The 23,289-nt window shown below is 46.9% G+C and overlaps 3 protein-coding genes across 3 annotated transcripts in view; 1 reads left to right on the top strand and 2 right to left on the bottom strand.

Annotated features, from left to right (window-relative positions):
- LOC119174846 (sodium-dependent nutrient amino acid transporter 1) overlaps positions 1 to 23,289 on the top strand; it is a 47,747-nt gene that overhangs the window by 7,421 nt on the left and 17,037 nt on the right. The gene's annotated exons all lie outside the window — the stretch shown is intronic.
- Positions 7,572 to 12,056, bottom strand: LOC119174845 (lipopolysaccharide-induced tumor necrosis factor-alpha factor homolog). The gene is made up of 3 exons (XM_037425947.2): positions 11,897 to 12,056; positions 9,621 to 9,777; positions 7,572 to 7,823 (listed from the first exon to the last, which is right to left on the bottom strand). Exons 1-3 carry the CDS (start codon positions 11,910 to 11,912, stop codon positions 7,721 to 7,723), a joined length of 276 nt encoding a protein of 91 aa, XP_037281844.1. The 5' UTR covers positions 11,913 to 12,056; the 3' UTR covers positions 7,572 to 7,720.
- LOC142817703 (uncharacterized) lies at positions 19,776 to 22,722 on the bottom strand. Its single transcript, XM_075895063.1, has 2 exons — positions 22,504 to 22,722; positions 19,776 to 20,984 (listed from the first exon to the last, which is right to left on the bottom strand). Exons 1-2 carry the CDS (start codon positions 22,628 to 22,630, stop codon positions 20,506 to 20,508), a joined length of 606 nt encoding a protein of 201 aa, XP_075751178.1. The 5' UTR covers positions 22,631 to 22,722; the 3' UTR covers positions 19,776 to 20,505.

Below are 23,289 nucleotides of genomic sequence, written 5' to 3'. Positions count from 1 at the left end.
TTACGATGTCACGTGATGGCGTCATGATGTGGAGTATTACTCCACATGACGTCACTTTGACGTCACGATGACTCCGCAATGTAACAAATTCGGTCGATTTGTGGCGTCATATTGTGATGTCATCACGTGGTGAAGACTTTTTGCATCACCAGTGTTGATGCCGCCGATGGGAGTCGGCGACGTGGGACGCCGGTCAGTTTTCACGTTTGGTGAGGCATCTTCGAGGCTTCCGCCTTAAAAAGACAGCATGTATGATTGATAGCGCCGGAGAACATTTTTGAGATAACGTGGAAATCTTGCTCGATGCATACAGCGCGGTAAAAAAACACGGACGATAAGTAGACAAGGGCACCGCATCATAAATCACCCATGAATCGATCATAAATCGCCAACTGGCCCAACCGTCCACTTTGATTGGAAATATCGCAGGATGCTGGGAGAGGTTTGAATTGCTCACGCGGAATGCTGGAGCGGCAAGTAGCATCTTAGGGAGCCTACATTGCTGCCACGTAGGCTTCATATAGCATCTCGGGTTCGGTGGAAGAATAACTATTCCTTCACATTGATCCGTAGAGTCGATCGTTCCAATGGGCAATGCTAATAAATCCAACACTGCTTTTAGAACGCCTATCTGGGTAAGCGAGGACCAAGTTATTCGAAATAACATCTGCCTGGTGCTAAGTTTTAAATATAACAATGAAAAAAAAAGGGACTCGTAGTTAAAGTGCTAGAGAGTGGCTGTAAATACGGGAGAGGAAAGAAAAGAAAGTGATGTTTATAATAGTGACATTTTTTGCAAGATCGATGAATAACAATATTGACAAACTTGAGGGCTGATAGAAAAAAAAAGAAAGAAGAAAAACGCAGACAAGAGAAGAAAAAAAAAAGTCAAACAAAGATTGCTAGCTAGGTGGCGTTAGAAAACCACTCTCTTCGTAGGGGAATACTCTCGTGAGATCCCTCCATCTGTTCGGATGTAGAGAGACGCCGAGAAGGAAGAGCGTGGCGATAAAGGGACGCGTCACCATGGCGACGGTGACCGCGAAATGCTTCGTCCTCGAGCCGTGCTCGCGAGCCCTTGACCAGTTGCGGGGCTGCCCTTGACCAGTCTTTGTAGGCGCTGGCCTTGCGCGGCGGTGCGGTCAAGGGCGCCGAAGTGGGTCGCCGGCGCTTGGGTAACCGTGCCGGGGACGCGACCCTCGGGGTTTGGGGACTTCGAGGAAAAGCGGGCCGAGGACGCAATGCGGAAGTCTTTTTCCCTCTCTGCTGTCTCCTCTCCCACGCGCGGAGTTTCCAACTCGAGGGAGAGGAGCCACGTGCTGTGCGTGGGAACAAGTGATGTTAGGGGCGACTTATTCGAGAAGCGCAAAATAGGAGATATATAGCTTCCGCATTCACGTCACACCTGTGGCATAGTGACACGATATATATATATATATATATATATATATATATATATATATATATATATATATATATATATATATATATATATATATATATATATATATATATATATATATATCGTGTCACTATGCCTAAAATTGAGCTCCTGACTTTAAAAAGGGCGCTAAAGTGACACAATAAATTTGTTTAGAATGATATTCTGAAAGCTTTTCTTTATCAATTTCCGTACCATAGATTTGGAGTTGGGAGAGATGTCCTGCCGAAATCCCCGTTGTGGACGTCATGGATTTTAAGGCGTTTCTTTTTTATTTCGTTTTCTTTTACTGCAGTGGCTCAATGAAGGTTCCCTAAATACGATACGTTATTTATCTAGCTCTCTTAGGGGGCAATGTGTTCAGTTTTAACCGATTAGGCGGGGTGAAGGTTCTGTAAAGTATACGCTGACATGACGTCTACTACATATACGACATGGTGACTGGGGCGAGAGCGTCCAGGTCGCGCCACGATCCGCATTTGCTCATATAAAAGGTGCCTTCTCAGTGCCGTGAAGCAGTAGTCTACATAGACGCTAAAACAAAAACAAAAAAAAAACAAAAACGCTTTTGCTCTTTTTTGTGTCCCTTTAGGTTGATATGTGCGCATTTACCAGCAATCTTTCAGCCTTCAAAACTGAATTTCATTGCAACCAGGTACGTGTTAAACAAATGAAGATCACGCTAATATTCGCAGCGAGATGATTTCCTTGGGGGAGGGTTTCAATACCTTTGATGTGAGTTATCCCTTGCATTTTGTATGTGTGCGTGCGTATATACGCATACAAAATTCATGAAAATTCAAGTTCCAGCACGTCGACAGCGAGTTTACTGAGTTGTCACGTTTGTACATATGGGTGTCTCGACAACGCTTCCTTAATTGCGGCTCTCTTTAGCGATGCGATTGTGCCTCATAAGACGTCTGCTTACAAACGACATTTGGCCTTATTTTTTTTTCGTTTCATACTTTGCGGCCCTCTGGCCTGAATTGAACCAGCGCCCTCGAGTCGTGTGTTCTTTTTTTGTCGTTGTAGACGACAGAATGGTCGAGTTTCTACTAATTCAAACTGTACTGTTTATTAATGATCGATGATAAATAGACGGCGAAATAGTTTGCTCGAATTCACCCCTCCTGTTTCCATACATATAGCTCCAATGACAATAGATCGAATTTTTTGCGTTGTAGTCCGACTCGGCTCGCCTTTTAGGAGGAATAAAATAATTCTATGCTGATTCGAAATAAATAAATAAATAAATAAATAAATAAATAAATAAATAAATAAATAAATAAATAAATAAATAAATAAATAAATGTTTCGTTGGTTCTTCATTGCGAAATATTTAGATGGAGCACAATCAGAAATGTTGTTGATGTGAGTGTGACCTAAGGTGTTGTGTTGGAGTACCTATCCGTCGTCGATTTTGCATGTATGGACTTGCGCTTTCGCGACCGTCCGAGGCTGCGTCCTGACCTAGCTCCTATCAACGAGAGCAGACAGCCTCGCTCAAGGCTTGCACCGAGGTCGCGATATACTCGCCCAGTGTCGCCCGAGCCGCAATGCAGGCTATCCGCTCGTCCACATGTGTGTCAGTCCCGCTTCAAGGGCACGCATTTGGCTGGGAAAGGCTAAACGGACGTACGTTTACAAAGGGTTGCACAGCTCTGAGTGGCAACCGTCGTGCGACGGAAACACAAACGGAAAATGTGACCTTGGCACGCTGTAGTGAGGAGAGAGTACTGGCTGGTCCTGTGGTGCATACGGAATTACGCCATAAGCTTGTCTATGAGCGGGGTGTGTATGACCGCTGCCTTCTCGCAACACACACAAGCACACACACACACACACACACACACACACACACACACACACACACACACACACACACACACACACACACACACACACACACACACACACACACACACACACACACACACACACGCACGCACGCACGCACACACACACGCACACACACACGCACACACACACACACACACACACACACACACACACACGCACACACACACACACACACACACACACACACACACACACACGAATAGCAAGATTGTCCCACTCAATGTAGGTTGAATACGGCGAAAGAAGTGAACAGGTAAACGACCACGAGATTTACTGAAAGATGTCATCGAAGTGTACGTAGTCAAATAAATTTCCGCTATATGTAACTACAGTCCTGTCGATGATCTCCAAACTGACCCTCACACATTGTAACGTACATCAATTGGTGAACAATATTAGCATAATAAAGTTGAGTGAAAGCGCACGTTCAGGTTCTTCAGCAAAGTTACTATACGATTAAATCCCCTAAAACTTCGCAATGTAGCGGCACTCTCCTCCTCCGCTCGCGTTTCTCCTCGATCTCCTCTTCTATGCGCTCGCATTTCGAACGTGGCGCCACCTGCATTGCTCCTGCGTAACAGACGTCCTTTCGCGAAGAGGGCGCTTGCTCGGCAGGTAGCGCGCTGAGAGCATTCGCGCCAGTCGTCTAACTCATCCTTAAATTAGCTTATCGAGTGTAGCGTTAGCCCATATCAGCTCTGTTTAGTGTCATGCGCAACGCGTACTTGTGATCAGTCTTCGATCGAGTCATTCGGCGTCGCAGTGGCCAGCCAGTTGTTAACTCTGTGCGCACCACGGTCCCTTCGCATGTATGCTCTTAAACGCAAGAAAAAAAAAAAATGTGATAGTTAGTGAGAACCTCCGTTTTTTCCTGGCCCATCGTTTAGCGCGTCTCCGAGTAAGTTTTGCACTGGAAATAACATTTCTCAGATGTTCGTGTGCGACTGCTGTGGCTAACCTATTTATTAGATGGCGCGGTAGCACCCGAATGGACAGTGCGACTGTCTTTCCTTACTCAGCGCACTGGCCGTGCAAGCTTCGTATATAGAGTATGTGCACAGATCATTCACAATGACCGCTATGCAGTAGAAACAAAAACTCGCGTTGACGCTGTTGACGCGGGACGGCGATGTCGCTGACGGCCAATTTTAGCGTTTGGTGAGGCATTTGTGTGTCAGAAGGCGCACACTATTTATAGACGATATATTCGAACAGCTTTGCTTGTTTCGTGAAGTTGTTAGAGCACCAGTCATATTTCGTAAGTGCGCCTTCTGGACGTATCTCACATACGAAATATATCGCTGAACGAATGAGCTAGCGTATGAATGAACTAGCGTGCCACCATACGTGATGACTACGCGAGAGATACACTCGCGGATATAAACCTTCTCACGAAGTAGCTAATGAACTATCACGGTAAATGGCTCGTATGTGTGAGGTTCCTCAAACGATGCAAGCACCCAGTGACTTGAAGGCATGCACGCTTTGCTGCCTTCACATCGCGAGTCTTCCGGCTGATCGGTCAACGTAAAAGAGCCACAGAGGGCAATTCGCTCCGAAATATACGAGCACGCAGCAAACAACCAACGGAGAGTATCAATATTGATGCGAGTTGCAGTACTCCAGTTTTGTTTATTCAAAACAGCAGCGCGAAATCTCCGAAGTTTTTTAATCACAATTTCGAGTGTCTTTCCGTGTACCTGCTAAGCTCGCAAACCAGCACCGCGAACTCAAACCAATCGGCGCACAACGACAAGCAGAACACGTAAGCATGTATTGTTGAAAAAAAAAAAAAAAACCTGCCCCTGCAGAAGCGTTAATGAAACCTGACTGAGAGATCGCGAAGTCATGCATGCATAATTAACTGCGAGTTGTCAACGGTGTTAGAGAAGGCATTGAATTGAGCAAACATCGAGATATACTCATAGTGACTCAGACACTTATCTTACTTCGCACAGTGGATTCGAAAATGTCGACGTGAAGTTCTCACTTCCGATCCTTTGCGACCATGTTTTTTGTCGCGACTCGTTTCGCTAAACGGACGGTGTCATGAAGAGTTTTCGGCCGTCACTAGACTTGTTTACAAGGTGCGACAACCACCCACGGCAACGGACAGCGACATCATTCTTGGGTGAAAAGTATTTCACTGCACAACGCGCATGGAAGGACAAGTTCGTATCCGTCGAAACAGTTGTGCTGTACTCCAAGGAGTCGGCGCCTGGAGAACAAAGATGGTAGTCCCGAGTTACTGTAAGCAAACGAAGAGCAGTCCCACGTGACGGAATCTGGCCTATAGCGATGCGACGCCGGCCTCGGAGAAATCGGAGAAGGGAGAAAAGAGAGGAGGTGCGCGAATAACCACATACTTTGCGAAGTTTCGGGGGCTTTAATCAGGAAGCAACCATAACAGAAGTCAGGAGAGGGAAAAATGTTCTTTCCCGTCTTGAATTTTCCGTTTTGACTTCCTCCTGCCCTGGCTTGTGTCGTCACCACTTTCATCCCCAGTTAACCGAGTTTACCCAAGCAACATGTTTTGATAGGTCACACATCTTCATTATCGATGGCACACGTACTCGTAAAAACAGTGCCACGCAAAATGTACAGCGTACAAATTCACGGCGAGAGATACATGAGGTGCATGGCTATTCTTACTGGTGTCTTGTGCAAGTGTGGATTCTATGTGATACAAAAAAATAAATAAAAATAATAACAAAGAAAAAAACGACCGTCGTTTCTTTATTTGTTTCTTTAAAAAACAAAATTACAGGTGTAATAACGTGAAATTCGGGCTAGTAAGTCTGTCGTGTAGAGATTTGAAACCAGAATAAGACAAGCATGGGCATGGTAGTGCGCAGGGGAGTAGGGGGAAGGGGGGGCGGGAGTGCAATCGTACCTTCCCTGCTCCCCTCCACGTTGGTCCAAAGGAACATGCTTCAAAATGACGAAAACATTGAAATGAATTGATAACTAATTAATTATTTGATTAATTGATATGTGAGGTTTAACGTCCCAAACCCACCATATGATTATGAAAGACGCCGTAGTGGAGGGCTCCGGAAGTTTCGGCCACCTGGGGACCACCCTAATCTGTGCACACGAGCCTACAGCATTTCCGCCTCCCTAGAAAATGCAAGCGCCGACTCCACCGGGATTTGATCCCGCGGCCTGCGGGTCAGCAGCCGAGTAAACCTTAGCCACTAGACCATCGTGGTCGGGCACGTACAGTGGGGATCAAAAGTTCCCAGGCCACGCTCCCATAGGAATACATGGGATATTGGCCTGGCGACTTTTGACTCAACCTGTACTCTTCACCGTCACCTGACTTTGGCCCCACGTGCATTTTGGAAGTAGAGCTGGTAGTATAGCACCGTGGGTCTTCGACAGCCATTATTGCCAAAGACCACCGTGGTCATAACCCTGCTCTCTCAACAAAGAAGGGACACGTCAGTCTGGGTGACGTTATATGGGGACAACTTTGCGTCGCCCATCAGGTAAATAAGAGAGCATCCTCCTCCCCGCTTTTCTGCGCGCACGTTATTGAGGATTGACATTAGAGAGTTTTAGTACTGCGGAATGGTGCTACGTACGCATCACGCAAGCGCCTTGCGTTATGTGGCGTCGTTTGCCACTAATGGGCTTTTAGTACGCCGTAGTACCCGCGTACGTAACGAGCGTGAAGCGTGTTGCGCCATCTGGTAGATCAAAATAGAAGCACGTGTTGTTGACAGCCAATGTGAGCTAATCCAAGTGTTATAGCCAGATTATGGCCATATTTTAAGCCACAGTACAGTGCCTAGTACCCACAGAGCCGGTCGGTGCTTGCCTTCGATGCCGCCATTTTGCAAAACGAAGTCTCGCGCTTTCGCGAAATTGTTCGAGAGCGGCGCGATCACCTCATACGTACGCACGCACGCATCTCATGCGTGCGTACGTAGCGGCTGCGTACGTAATGCGATACGTGCGCGTTGCGGTCTGCGCATGTGCACTACGCAGAACGTGGCGTCCTTACGTACGCAACGCCGCCACGTACGCAGCGTACGCAGTACTAAAACTCTCTATTCAAACACGTTTTGCTTACGTCCATCCTCATTTTTATAGCGCTACTTAGGATAGCAACAAGGCAGGCCTGCTACTCTAATTAATACTTGTCTCGATGTATTGGTATGTGTGCGAGTGAAGATAAAGACGGATGAATACGGCAGCGCGAACAAGCATTCGCACTTAAACGTGAAGAGTCCACTAGGGGCCGCTCGCACGTGAACGAGACGAACTCGCGCCAGGTTGGCGGGCAGAGAACGTCGTCTTCGGTGCCGCTTCCGTTGCTCCTGGTGGTCGGTCATCGTCCAAGTGGTGCAACAAAAGCGGCGCGAGCGTCGGCGCCATTTCCTGTTTATGGTGTTGGCGGCGGCCCGTTGCTTTTCACACCATCCGTCGTTCTCCCAGCGTGATGTGGCAGTTGGGGCAGCTGTGCGTGGTGTCCTTCCAGGCGTCCACCACGAACGGCACCCAGAAGCAGGGTAAGCTGCGCACACGCGAGCACAGAGTTGTTTCAGAGAAGGATGCGGACAACAACAACAACAACAACAACAACAACAACAACAACAACAACAACAACAACAACAACAACAACAACAACAACAACAACAACAACAACAACAACAACAACAACAACAACAACAACAACAACAACAACAACAATTCGCTCTGGAATTCACTAACCTCTGATGTTAAATCTTCTAAATCACTTTGCGTTTTTAAATCCAAACTAAAGACTTTCTTGTTAGGCCCTTCTGTTTGATTGAATTGTAACTGTATTATCATGTCTTTTTTTGTTGTGGTATTCATATCCACATTTTTTTTAATAGATTGACGATGTATTCCTTGTTTTTTAGTGTTCCTGCTTATTATTCTATTGGTTTTTGTTTTCTTTTGTTTTTTATTCATCTTTCTCTTTTTTATGCTGTGTTTATTTGCTGACAATGTATTTCAGTGTTGCTTGATGATTACCTTCTTTTTTTTTTTTTCCATCATGGGAGGTCCCGCCTGCGGTTCTTACCTTGGGACCTCCCAGTGAATCTGTACCCATGCACTTTTCCATGTTCACGCTTGATGATGAATAAAAATTCTAAATTCAAAAATGTGACCACATATACAATGAGAAAATGGAAATCAAGGTGACTATAAGGTGAGGGTGACTCCCCTCCCCCCGTGAGCACGCCCAGCTGCGCCCGAAGTGCTTTGCGTCCGCGTCTGGTGTGGGTCCTCGCCACATCTACACGTGTGCAGAGACCAAGACCAAGAGACGAAGGTGCTTATAGAGGCACTGGAATGTAGACACTTCATGAACAAAGGCATTCACAGAGCACATTTCGTGCCTCTTCTTTAAAGGCAAGGCTTGCACTACATTCGCATTTACTTTCTTTTACGCTCACAAAGAACTAAAATACACCTCAAATAATGTCTGGGCGCTGAACAAAGAAAGAAAGGAAATGGACCGAGGCGGCTTGTTCCACCGTAAAACGCAACCTAATGAAGCTAACAGATAGTGAAACTAAGTTAAGTTAATGATACAGTATTTGCAGTTTTTAACTATCGTGTAGTCATAATGAGGCATGCAGAAATGAATGAAAGGGGACGAAAAACACTTGACAACAGTGGGAACCGAACCACCTCGATGACGCAAGCCAATTAAGCTGCGATAGTGAGGACTGAACAGGGTTGCTGGGTTGCGGGACGGATCGTGACATGTCTTATGAATGGGCAAATATTATAATTATAATTTACCATACGCCGAATGGCGTCAGGTATATCGGAAAATGCCGGTAAGATGTAGCTGTTACACACCTTCCTCTTGAGGGTTAGCGGCAGATTACCATTCACGATTTGAGAATGTTTGCCGAATGTTCTCCACCCCATCCTCATTCTTCTAGCTATTTCACTCTCACGGTTCGGCTCCGCGGCTGTAAGTGCTGGGCCTTTATAACACTCACTCGTCGCGCTGTTCACACGTTTTGACGCCTGCGGTACTATTGTAGCTTTTGTCACTCTATACTATATGCGTCGAGTCTTTTTCCACTGCACGACACTCATGTAGTGTTTTTTTTTTAAATCAAAAGTAGTTTCAATAAATACTGCGCCTGTGTGGTAGAAAACTTCTTTTCAGACCCAAAAACTATCACTGTTTTCCTTGGTTTTTTCCTCAATTTTTCGGCCAAGGACAACATGAGAATTTTTTTTGTTTACTTGCCAACGACGCCGACGCCAGAATATCTGCGGAACGAGCTCCACCGCTATCGCATTAATAGGTGGCGTTACTTACCAAAAAAAGCAGCACACGCCAACCATAATGTAGGTGCACAGGCCAACCGTCTTCTTTGTGTGCGTCATGATCTCGTGGCCGCAGTGCGGGCAGCGCATCTGCATCGGCGTGGCAGTCAGCGACTGCTGGGGCACCACCACCACGGTCGGGTTCGGGGCTGCGACAGGCAACGCATATTTCTCATTACCGTTGTATTCCAATAATGCGAGGTACGAAAACATTGCGGAGACCGTTAGCCGTTTTGAGCGATCGGCATACTATCCTACAACAGGTGTAGGGATGGTGGAGTTCGAAGGGTAAACGAATTGATATATTGGGGAAGTGTGGCAGCTTGGGCTAGTTGGTATGGCATGACGATAGTTATAGCGCGAGAACAAAACGACGACACATAGACAAGAAGGACACGAAAGACACGAGCGCTCGTGTCTTTCGTGTACTTCTTGTCTCTGTGTCGTCGTTTTGTTCTCGCGCTATAACTATCGTCATGATATATTGGGTTGCAAGATCAATATATGACTGCTCTGCCGTCTTCAAAAAAATAGACAGTAATACTTCTTAACTGCAGCATTTCGTACGCCAATGTCAACTTTACTGCGTATCGCTAAGGTTTTATAACTATAGACACGTACGACAGGCAGTAAGCGTTTCCATGTTTTATTTTTCGAATATAAGAATTCGTTGACAAAGACGTAAAAGGGCGAAACTTGACATTTACACGCGAATCGCCGTGGAATGATCAGCTGCGATCACTTGATTTACAGTTGTCATTCGAAGATCAAAACACATGCTTGTTGGATGTTTTTTCCCAGGACTGCGAAATTGCTTCTTGAGTACCGCCCAGGACACTCAGGACACTCAGGACACACGCGCGCTGCGCAGACCACGTGCTTTCCGAGCTTTACATTCGGATGTAAACAAGGGAGGAGAATTTGCCCAGTCAATATGGTCGATTCCGGCGTCACCACGGCTTAACAACGAGTGACGTCAGGGCCTCTTTTAAGTTGTTTCCTTCCTCCATGCTAGATAGAGACCTTAGGCGACGCGCACCCTTTGTGCCTTCTCGCTTTTAATGCTGAAAACACGACAGTTCCTCCGAGATGCCTATTGTCAGCTGCAAGTGGTAGATATCAATAGCTTGCCGTTTCAACGGTCAAGCATAGAGAAAGAACTTGTTTGTTATTTCTCCATGGTACAAGGAGGTACTCCTTTTTGGCTCAGTGGCTAACGCCTCGCATTTACAAGCAAGAGGTCAGACATACGATTCCGTGCGCCGGAGTCTTTTTTTCTGGATTCTTTTCCTTTCTTGCGTTTTCATATTGCTGCGGTATGTATGCATATACGGTGAACGACGCCGACGCTGGCGGCAAAATCCAGCCGAGTGTGTTTATATGATTGCTATAGTAATAAAACGGAAGCTTGCAGCTAACGTGAAGCGTAACAGCGTCGACGGCCATGCGCTCCGCTGCTCTAGACAAATGCGATTCTATTTCTACATATATAAGTATGACAAATACCGCTCTTACCCTCCGAAAAAAAGTGTTGGACACACCTCTACTCTACGCCCAGCAAGTGGCGTTCAGGCTCGTATTCATTCGTTTGTTTTGAATTCTACACTTCTAAACAAATCGGCATGCACGCCCATCCCCAGCAAGTTCTCTGGCGCAGCTGTTCCTTTCGTTATACGTTCGAAAGCCAGATAAACGCTGTATCAGACGCACAGTGCACTCAGCTGCACTGCTTTTTTTTTACAAAGAACAAAGAATTGATTTATAGGCGCCTGCATCTACCGCTCATTGTTACGCAATTGTCGTATCGTGGCCGCCTGACCAGTACACGTTTTACGCCACGCCCATACGCCCTTCTTAATTCTTTTTGCTGTGGCATACTGGGCCGAAAATATGACCACTTAAAAAAGGTGCACCACCCCCACCCCCTCTTGCCGAAAAACTTTCCAGTCTACGTCCCTGCTGTACACGTTACGCGATCTGTGTCCTTGAAAGTTGGAATGAGATAAGCTGAATTCCCCCGTTAAGCCCAATAAAAAAAGGAGCAAAGGAGAAATTTCACGTTGCATGTCTCGGGGATAATTATATGCCACAATTCGTGCAACTCTGCCATGCACGCATTCTATATGAACGAAATCGAAGAGAGCGTCAATTAAAACAAATGAATTTGGTATAAACGGCATCACAGAGTGAGCCTATATCATGTATACCCTTGCACCGATTTAACAAGCTGCTGCGATCGCCGCCTTCGATATTGTAAACAACACTTACCCGGAGCGTACGCCATGACCTTTAGCTTGAACAGCTGAATCGTAGACAGACAACCACTGTTTTATTCCGACACACGTTTGGTTATCCGCTGAGAGAAAGTCCCCAGAGAAAGTTCTGGTAAACTGGAGCTAGCGGAGCCGACAATTTGCACGCAGGCTTCACGCACCCAGCGCTGTAGGCACACGCAACAAACGGACGATACGGCAACGCCACCGGCACAACCATCTGCGATCCTACGTGCCCGAGAAGCCGCTCTTCTCTCCTTTTATTCCCCCCCCCCCTTCTTTGTTTTCTTAGCGCGCTGCTACGGTGGCGTGTCATAGAGAATAGTGCGGCGCTATTGAAACTGGCCCACGCACACACATTTGCATTTCAGTAATAGTGTTTCTGTTTGATTTTCCTGCGAAACAGTTTGGTGTTTTTTTTTGTGTGTTGTTGTTGTTCTTGTTCAAGACGGGTGAGCAAACTGGTGTCAACGAAAAATCGGGCCCGATGATCTGTCTCGTCACCAGTGTAAGATTGTCAAACTAACTGATGCACTGTGCGTATACATCGACGTTTGCTCACTACGACACAAGGGGGCGCGCCTGCCTCCATTTTATTCGATCCAGAAGCGATTAGCGATTGGAATATGTGTCGTGTGCCATATCGAGCCAGCTTCTGTACCGGTGATTTCCCACAGACATCGTTAGTGGGGACCTGTATTTCTAGCACACCCCACCTAAATTCGCGAGTCTCGTACAATTTTTTTTTGAGAACGAATAAAATGTACTTTAACTTCCGAAGATTCCGTGTACCTTTGTTGAGGCCGGAACTTGAAGTTCAATTTTAACTGTCGTACACTTTCGAAGTAAAGTGAGCAGAGGAGCTTACAATTTCGTGCACAGTGCACGTGACGCTAAACATTGATGAAGCACCTGATAAGTGCGTACTTTAAACCAATTCTCTATAGGCCGCAACCATCGTGCGAAACAGGCTCCGCCTAGCGTTATGTATACGCTTCTTGGTGCGAAAGTCACCGCCAAAGACGCGTCTGGCTTGCACAGTGCTGCTGCACGTCATGAAGTCGAACAAAACCACAGAGCGGCGCGCACGTTGGCCACGCTGCAATCGTCTCGCTTATAAAAACAGCTGTGCCCGCAGAAGGCGAGCATCTGTGTGCTGGGAAGCGTACGACCTAAGGCAGCCGTCTAGGTTCTGTTCACTTGCCCGATGGACGATGTACGAGGGGGAGGCGTTTGGAGTGAAATGAACGAGGGGGAGCATTTTTGTGTATACGTTCAGGGAACGTTGATGCGTCATTCCCAGCCAACGTAAACGTTACGTGACGATATAGTGGGGAGGATACGGAGCGAAAGAAAACGCGGAGAGGTGAACTATACTTTATCCTAGTAGTTAACCTGCCCGTTGCTTGGAGATAGGAGAGGGGGGTGGAGATAGGGATAATCAATAAGGCTAGATCAGTGGTTCACAGGGGCATGGATATTTCAGGGACTCCTTGTGGACTGGTAGTGTTCCGTTTACATATGTACACATATCTTTTTTTTAACAACTTTTGGTGTGTCTGCGGATGTTGTGTTCTGTCGCATTGTTCTGTTGGATTGTAATTGATGTTTACTCTCTGTGAGAATAAATTTCTCTAAACACAGAACTGATGGGGGACCATTGTAGCGCTAGAAATGCGGGCCGGGGTGTAAATTAACACGACACGCTGCCTGAAACAGGAGTCTTATTTGCACCGTACGAGAAATGGTCGATTCGATCTTAACAGCCTGTAAATAAGCTGTGCGGTCTGCAGGGATATTCAATCTGTTTCTAGCTATGTTCGCTTCTCGCAAAAGTAAATGTGGGGAAAAAAGCATGCCTGTATGCATGTCTTGAAAAACCACAACAAAATCTTTAAAGGGCCCCTATAAACCACACCGCCGAGTGGATTAGGGAACAAACGGGCGTTAAGGATATCACAGTTGAAATCAAGAAGAGGAAATAGACATGGGCCGGGCATGTAGCGCGTAGATAGGATAACCGCTGGTCACTAAGGGTAACTAACTGGATTCCCAGAGAAGGCAAGCGGGTTAGGGGGTGACAGAAGGTTAGGTGGGCAGATGAGATTAAGAAGTTTGCGGTATTCATTGGCAGCAGCAAGCACAAGACCTATAGTTGACTGGCGGAACATGGGAGAGGCCTTCGTCCTGCAGTGGACGTAGTCAAGCTGATGATGATGATGAATGATGATGATGATGATGATGATGATGATGAAACCACACCGAGTTCAAAGGCAAGACACTCACTGGTCGTGAGATCGAATCCCGGCCGTGGCGGCCGCATTTTCGGTGGAGGCGAAAATGATCGAGGCTTGAATGACGTTCACTTTCGCATTAAAGAAAATGAGGAAATAAAGTTAGCATTGGTGTAGAATCTCAGCGATCAGTCTAGCAGTCAGGCTAATGTTTAAATGAAAAGCTGATTGAAGTAGCACATTTTTCACGGCTGAATAAAAGAATCCCTATTTCATACTCTCTATGTATGGACGGCTATCCGTCATGGTGCACATGGCATAGTTGCTACGACGCTCGACTGATCACACGAAGGTTGCGGTATCGAATACTGGACGTGATGGCCGCATTCTCCATTGAAGAAGAACGGCTATTTGGGCTAGTTGGTTGGAATTCATGATAATAAGGGCTGCAGCGTGAGCACGAAGGTGCTAGAAGAAAAGTGAAACGAAAGGCGAGGCAAGGAAAGCAAAGAGGACAACACCTCTTTGCTTTCCTTGCCTCGCCTTTCGTTTCACTTTTCTTCTAGCGCCTTTGTGCTCGCACTGCAGCCCTTATTATCACGAATTCTCCATGTACATGAGAATGCCAGCGCCCAGTGTATTACTCGATTTACGTGCTCTTCAAAGAACCTACCGCATCCCTCATAATCAAATCATAGTTTTAGGACGTTAAACACCAACAACCATTATTATGTAGTGATGGAACTTCAGCAAGTGTTATTCAGGCAAAGTCCTGCCCTAGAGAGCGCTGCGCAACCCGTCCACGTTAAAGCCGCGGAATGCCAGCAGACCTTAACAGCGCGGGCCATAAACGGTAAACACGATAAAGAAAAAAAAAAAGGAGCTGTACTTGCTGACACTGCACAGACTAAGTGCTAGGCGCGCTTGCGCCGAGGACTGTTCTGTTTATCAGAGTAATATCAAGTGCCTGGCGCGACGTTTACGAGCGGTACAATATTCAGCACGGCAGTATTGCCTCGTGTCTGCGAGGCTCTGCGAGTAATAGGACAGCAAAGGGCATGCCTGGAGACTGGAGGTTGCACAGCGGACCGGGTTGAGCGTGTGCGTACGTATACTTTCCAAGCAAAGGAACACCTTCGGCTTTGATGGCAGCCACAAGCGCGTCTGTGGGTTCATCGTTTCAGCCAGGAAGGCAGTCAGCTCAACAGTAGTGCCCCAAGATGTCTTCCAACGACAAGAAGCTACCAGATACGGTATGGCGTCTCGTTCGGCACCACGCGAAACTCGCGCGAAGCTTTGTGGCAAGGTTAAGAGGTGGGCGAGTTGAATTTGATGCGTATTGCAGCACAAAGCTTCTATAGTACAAAATCTACAACTTGTGTAAACCTCTTGTACAACGCAGCACAGAGATTCTGGTACAAAATCAGAGCAAATAGGACAAACTTTCACTGATTCCGTCCTATTTGAGCTGAGCTGGTAGCCCCGCCGTGGTATAGTGACTAAGGTACTCGGCTTCTGACCCGCAGGTAGCGGGATCGAATCCCGGCTGCGGCGGCTGCATTTTCGACGGAGGTGCAAACGCCGTAGGCCCATGTGCTCAGGCTTGGGTGCACGTTAAAGAACCCCAGCAGGTCAAAATTTTCGGAGCCCTCCACTACGGCGTCTCTCATAATCGTATCGTGGTGTCAGGACGTTAAACCCCACTGATCATTATCCCTGCGTTATAACCATGGACCAACAAGCCGGGAAACAAGCTTCATTGGTCTCTAAATATACAGCACGTACCAAAATCAGCATGAAAGCGCAACAAAATGAGCGAGACATCCAAAAGAGCCAACGAGAGGGAACCAACATTATTCAGCCTCCGAGAGGAGTGGTGACTCTATATCTAAATGGGTTGTGGAATGGGTACTGGCGCAGCTGTCTTTTAGGCTCATGATTTTCTGGGCCTCTATGATTTCTCGAATCATTTAGCCACAAGACCTGTGCAGCATGCATGTGCTACTGAATTCAAGAGAGCATTTCGGCAGTGGAGGCCCAGACGTCCTGAATTTCCTATTGTTACGTTGTACTATCGGCGTCAAATGAAACCGAAAGAGCGGCAAGCCTTCGCGATAGTATAGTGCGTGCTGTCCACTTATCACCACGGACATCCTGTTCGGCATCTCAGCGCATAAGTGTGTGCCTGCGTATGGTGATAAGTGGACGGCACGCACTATATATCCATCACAAAGGCTCGCCGCTGTTCGGGTTCCATTTGACGCCGATAGTACTTGTGCGCTAAACAATCTCACTAATGCATGAAACCAAAACAACCCAGGGTTCGTATTTTTGTTTCGCGCGAACTTAATAGAAACCTATATATAATGATCCCAATGAAGGTATAAAGGACGTTAACTGCACTGCTTTAAGTGCATTGTAGTAATTGTGATACTGACGCGGGGTCGTGACGTTGACGAATGCAGCGGTCGGCCTGTCCAAAATGAAACTCGTTATCCGGCCGAAATGGCGGCCGGGAAACAGTGACCGGAAAACTCTGCAGTAAGCAATGCACGTTGCGCACAGCATAATAGTGGCGAATAGAGCGTCGACCATTGATAATCTGTTAAGCGGTGAAGCCAACGCCACCTAGACTACATGGTGGTGTTGGTGAAGCGCGTTGGCATACGCTTATATATTTTCGAAGACTGCAACGTCATTGCTATATCGGCTGCGTAAGTTCCAGAACAAACTATAATGTCCGTGTTGTGCGCGTAATCTCAGCGAATGGTTCTAAAATAATTTGGATGATTCCCAGTCATTCCCAGTCATTCGGCCATGATTTGCACAAGTCAGCAGTTGCACGTGTAATGGGCCGGTAACAAAAATAGAAAGGAGCACGTGCGGCAATACAGACGCAAAAAAAGTAAAGTGGACGAAGGGCAACTTGCCGCGGGCAGGGCCTTCGGCCTTCGGATTACGCGTCCGATACTCTTACAACTTGAGCTGAGCTACGGCGGCGGTCGTCTCCTCGTCTATATTATCGTGTATTTTTGTGCATGAAAACCTGGGAGTTCTACAGCAGCGCCGCTCGTAGCCATGGCGGCGAATGCGAAACTTCCGTTCTGCGCGATGATGGGCCTGCAACTTCTGTCCCTGCCGGGGGCCGGTTATCTTTTCGATCAGTTCAGATTCACCTATATACCACAATTAATTTGATAAACTTCAAAAGAGTGCAATTAATGTCTCGTATACCTTCCTTGGCTTCGTCAACTGCTGGTTTCCATTGTTATTTTATTAAAGCGTATGTAAATTTGCCTCGCGTATGTGCGTTCACTAGACTATAAGGAATGGAATATACGACGCCCGAATTAAGGACAAGGCGCGAACTGATCGCGTTAGTTTGTGGTGCAGGTGACATATCCATTCGATTTAGCTGTTTGCAAACGCTCGACAAGTAGTGAAGAACTGAAAAAGGGACGTCCCATTTTTACTTACCTTTCTCGGGTTGTGCGGGCCACTGTGTATGTAGGGGATTACTGCAATCTTCTTATATTTGTCTCTTATGCACGCACATTTCGTCCTTACCTTTGTTTCCGTGCACCATTGAAGATAAGGGAGCTATTGGGTACCCAGGCTGTATTACAGACGGCACTTCTGAATAAAAAAGTGATCTTCTAGCTTGTGCTCGCTCTATTTTTTTTTAACTTCGTCGGTGAATCACGAATTGATGGTGTGGCCTTTGACCAGCTTCGACTGGGCCAAATTAAAGAATAGTCTCGTTGGCCCGATGCTCGAATCCCCAACACTCACGAATGCAGCTGAAATACAGTTCTAATTCTAAAACTAGTATGCACTCGTTAGTTGACAGTTCGTAGATGACAAAGCACACAGAATGCGTGAAAAATGAAAAAAAAAACAATCACATTTGTAGCCTCGAACGGTACCACTTCCAGTCGGCACTCCAGGATCGTCGACAAATATGAAAACTTGCTCCACAACGCGTCAGTGCCCCATTCCATGGCCCTGTTAGATAAGAAGTTAGCTTTTCTATCGGGGGCTAAATAATCATGGTTCCCCCTGGCTGACTGCCTTATATGTATATGCTGGCCTTGCTCTTCTTGTTGCGCTTTGCTGTTGCTGATACGTGCTGTGTATTTACTGTGGCGTATGAGCAATAAAACTCCAACTATTAGTCAGCACCTGTGCCTCGTGTTCCCTGTGTACTCGTTAAGCGTGCGCTGTTTGTCTTGTAGAGCATAAACGTGAAGCCATGAAGAATTGGTTGATTGATACGTGGGGTTTAACGTTACAAAACTACCACGTGATTATGAGAGACACCGTATTACATGAGCTCTGGAAATTTCGACCACCTGGGCTTCTTTTAACGTGCACCCCCATCTGGGAACACGGGCCTAAAGCATTTTCGCCTCCGTCGAAAATGCAACCGCCGCAGCCGGGATTCGATCCCGCGACCTGCTGGTCAAAAAGCACTGAAGGACGCTTGAGCATTGCCTTCAAGAGTAACGAATGCTATAACATAGTCGGGGCCCCGTGCATGCACATCACTTTGACCAAAATTTGACCAAAAATCCAGGACAATCTTTGTCCCGGCTATTCTGAAGGCCACTTCAAATTGGGCCAGTTACTCTGGGACACGGCTACGGAGCAGCGTAGAAACGGCGATCATTTGACTTGACTTCCTGTCTGAGGGCGTGCAGTCTATATAGCCAGGATTTGACTAAGAGTGTAGCTGCACTTCGGTTCCCGCAACATGTCTCAATCGTGCCACAAGGGAAAAAAAAGTCTCCGAGCGTAACACGGGCCGTTTCAAATTACACTAAAATACCAACTGTAAGCACAGTTGCGAAGTGCTCACAATTCCTTTTGCGAATTGGCGAAGTATACCCACAGCGCGTCCGTAAGGCAACACGCGAACCAGCACTGTATGTGGATGTTGTTGCTGACAATTGCGTGCTTTGCAATAGGCGGGCGCAATCAACCACTCGGTGCGCAATTCACGTGTTTTGAAGGTGTGATTATATGCACTTCCGACACGCAACATTGCACGCGTTAAGGAGGCATCGTTAACTTACTTACAGCGCAACACCAGAAAAACACAGGACAGGGAAGGAGCAAAAGAGAAAGAAAAGACGGCGCTGTCAAGAAGGTTCGAGTTAACACATAGAAAAGAGCCCCGGGTACTAGAAATATGTAAAGAGCCCTGGGTACTAGAAATAGTACCCAGGGCTCTTTTCTATGTGTTAACTATGTGTTTTCTATGTAAAAGAGCCCTGGGTACTAGAAATATATAAAGAGCCCTGGGTACTAGAAATAGTATCAAGGGCTCTTTTTTATGTGTTAACTCGAACCTCCCTGACAGCGCCGTCTTTTCTTTCTCTCTTGCTCCTTCCCTGTCCTGTGTTTTTCTGGTGTTGCGCTGTAAATAAGTTAACGATAGATCCTAACCAACTGGGCCAACTTACCGTCTTACTGCGTTAAAGGAGGCTCCTCACACTACATAACACATACAGGGCTTTTTTTTTTCTGAAGCAGTTTCAAGCTCAAGGCATGGCTATAATCGGATCTGGTGTTTTCCGTTCAAAAAAAACCACAATATACGGTAATGAGGAACCCTGCAATAATGAAGGGCTCCGTAAATTTGGACCATTTGGTGTTTATTGACGAGCACTGATATCATGCAGTATACGCGGGCATCTACTATTCCGCCTCCGTCGAAACGTGACCGCCACGGCCGGTATCGAACCCGCGACCATTGGGTCAGCAGTTGACTACCCTAGCACTGACCCATCGAGGCGGACAATGGCATGGTTCTGTGGTAGAGCACTTGCTTGCATCACGGAATGCCTGGGTAATTGTATTCTCACTCGAACCGAATGTTGTTATGTTATTTTCACCATTCTCGATTTTTCGCTGAAGAACAACGCTGTAATTTTTTCGTTCGCAGCCAACAACACCGATGCCGACACTGCAATGTCCACCAATGCAACGAGCTTTTAAGTTCTATGGAATTAAAGAAAAAAAAAGAGACAGGCCAATCAGCTCGGTACTTCCTTGTGCTTGGAACGTACCACTCAATATTTTATGCCATTATTTCGATAATTCAAATGAAGATCATCGAGACTGCACTGAAAGGTGGCTGCACGGCCGAAGTTTCCGTGAATAGGCGGCCGCTTTCGAAAAAAAAGAAATAGGTGGGCGTTGCTCCATCACATTAGATTGTGACGTACTTCCGCTTCATCTATAAACCGGAAAATATATGCGACAGCCGTAAACTCTTGCAGTGGCAAAACAAACAATAGACCCGCACTTTCTTAGCAGTGGTTGGGCAGGCTGTATTGCTCTATCTGTGCACGTTACAGTGGGCAGTTCACTGACCCGTCTGGTTAGAATCGTTCTCCAAGTCGAGCAGGAACGACTTCGCCACGTTCTTCGAAGAGTTCCTTTGGTCGACCAAGGTGGAATTCGACGCGTCGCCGGCGTTTACCGCAGACATCGACTCGGTGGTCAGGTTAGCCCCTCGAAGATCCGCGACCTCCGACGCACTTGCACCATCGGTGATATCGGAGGCCGTGCCGTTAACGACAGCGTCGTGCAGGGGATCGATGACGGGAAGGTGGAAGTGCTCCAGCAGGTCCACCGATAGGTTGTAGGCGAGCAGCAGGGACGCGCCCCCGTTGCGAACCTGGCGACGGCTTACGGTTCCCTGCTTGTCGGCGGGCCCGAAGCGAGCGGCGATCTTGCTGAACAGTCCCGAGATTGCAGCCTCCAGGACGGTCGCCTTCGTCTGATTGGCGTTGCGATTGATTGGGTGGCTCGGCATAAGGACGTCCGCGCTCACGATGACGCCTGAGCAAGAGAAACTTTATCAAGTTAGTAAAATTTAGTCATATTATTTCTGGTTTCTTCTTCCGCGTTCCGCATGTGTGTAATCGTGCGTCCAGCTAAGTAAAATGGACTGATTCTAAAGACACCGGAGGCGGCGTAATCGAAAGTGAGTCCGTCCAGGTGATTGCGTATAGTCGAAGGTGACTATTTTGTGTGCTTATCGTATCTCAAGCACAATACACGTGTGTCGTCACAATCTGTAACATAATCTAGGCATTTGGGAAAATCACACTGTATATAGATTTTTGCGACATCTGAATGCACTGAAGAAACTGGATTGGGCCTGATGCGTGTGCTACGGACTAGAAATCAGCCTATTGTACATTAAACCTGTATAATATATTGGCAGTGCATGACAGCAAGCTCAGCATCTTGTATCCACTTTTTTTATGCAAAGTTTCTTTAGTTCCTTTCAAGGTATGGTCGTTACATATTTCTTCTGTGATTTGTAATACTTGTCAATCCTGGATGTCTACAGTGCAGTCTGGTGCGTAGCCAGTTTACGAGGGGGGGGGGGGGGGAGCGCACTTGCTGAAGGCCTCGGTAACTATGAAAGAAAAACGTCCATTCTCTTTTTTATAGCCCCTACCACCCCCCCACCCCGGCTACAAGGCTGAGCGCAGTACGAGGCGGATAATCGTTGGCCATATGCGACTGCAAATCTGTAGCGTGGATGTATACGTAACTGGTTTTGCCTCTTATTCTGTAATTGACGTTCATGTCCTGTCTAGTCGGTTTAGCGGCGTTATACTTGAAAGCTGCATAAAATGAAAAAAATAGTGTTCCAACACTCGCCGTAAATGACAACATAAACACGCACAGCGGCACATTTATGTCTCATTTTTATGATCACGTAGCCGGCGAAATATAATACTTCGCGAAGACGTCATCAAATACAAATACGATGTAGGCTATTCTGCGCGCGAAAGAACATGGCTGCTGAAAGGCATGCCGAAATTTCGCTGGTATGGTCATCTGGCCACAGGTAGACACCCTTGTACCTATTTAACGTAAGAAAGTGGAGATATAAGGGCTAGTTTTGCTCTGTTAGGCGCGACAATAAAGATAGCCAACAAACAATGATGCCAAGGTAAGCAACGGCATGGTTTTCACGTAGGTTTCAATACTAAGTGATTTGTTTCCCGTAACTTTCTCTTGTCGATGTGAGGCGTTGTCATGTCGAACACACGCCATCTAAACGCATTCCGTTGCTCGGAAGACTCGGCATCGATGCTGCCTTCTAAGCTGCCAGACTGTCGACGACGCTGGCTACAAGTGGAAAACACCCAAAGATGATGGACGCTGATAAAAGAGATCCGTGTTTACACTTTGTGATATCTGGACAACGTAAGGCGATGTATGTAACATAACGGGACGTCAGAATATCAGTACTGACTCGACCACCAACATGGAAGAAGGCTTAGCGTTTACGAGTTTACATAACGTCGCTTTACCCAAGAAGGCCAGGGGTGCCATATACCTATCAACACCAAGGAAGCGGCACCGATGCAGATGCCCGCCGAAGCACCGAGAATGTCTTGCCAGAGTCGCCTCCTCGGATATCGCGTGCGCACCACTGGGGTCGGGAGGTTCTCCGGTTCGGCCATGGACGTGGGGCTTGTTCGACGAGATGTAAAGTTGGTTGGTTGGTTGGCACGAAGAGGGGGCAAACAGACGGCCACCTGTGCTCACTTCTTCCTCTTCTTCGTCTCTCGTTACTTCCTCCACACGACCAAAGCACATAGGCACCACAAGCTGACGGCAAAGAAAGTGGCAGTTTGAAACGAAAATGCCCAAGTTTAGGAGATTTGTTATAACTGCTACATTTGTTCAAGTGAAAGCCTTAGGTGCTTCATCAAATGAGAATGAGAATCATCGCTTGCGCCAACTAAGTCATGCGAAAATTTTTTTTATGCAATGACGTTATCACGTGACGTCACCATCACGTCAACTGTGGCAAATATATTGTGATGTCATCATAACGTTGCTGTGACGGCACCTAACGTGACGACATTTTGACGGCCTCATCACATGACATCGCCTGGTGTGTGTGGATTTCGGCCCGCCCTCTGCGAAACCACGGAAGGTGCAGAAAGATTTCAGGCAGCATATTGGAGTGAGAAGAAAAGAGATGCAAAGGAAGAACATGACTTTCATTGTCGAGTTATTTTAGGTGAATGCATACAGGACCGTGTGAGTTTTTTTTTTTTTTTTTGCGCTTACACCCACCAGCCTTGCCTGCTGTCACGTGGATTAGAGGATAATA

This window comes from Rhipicephalus microplus, chromosome 5 (assembly GCF_043290135.1).
Source record: "Rhipicephalus microplus isolate Deutch F79 chromosome 5, USDA_Rmic, whole genome shotgun sequence".
Taxonomy (NCBI): Eukaryota; Metazoa; Arthropoda; class Arachnida; order Ixodida; family Ixodidae; genus Rhipicephalus; species Rhipicephalus microplus.
The sequence above is the reverse complement of the archived record's forward strand: the minus strand, read 5'-3'. Positions and strand labels throughout refer to the sequence as shown.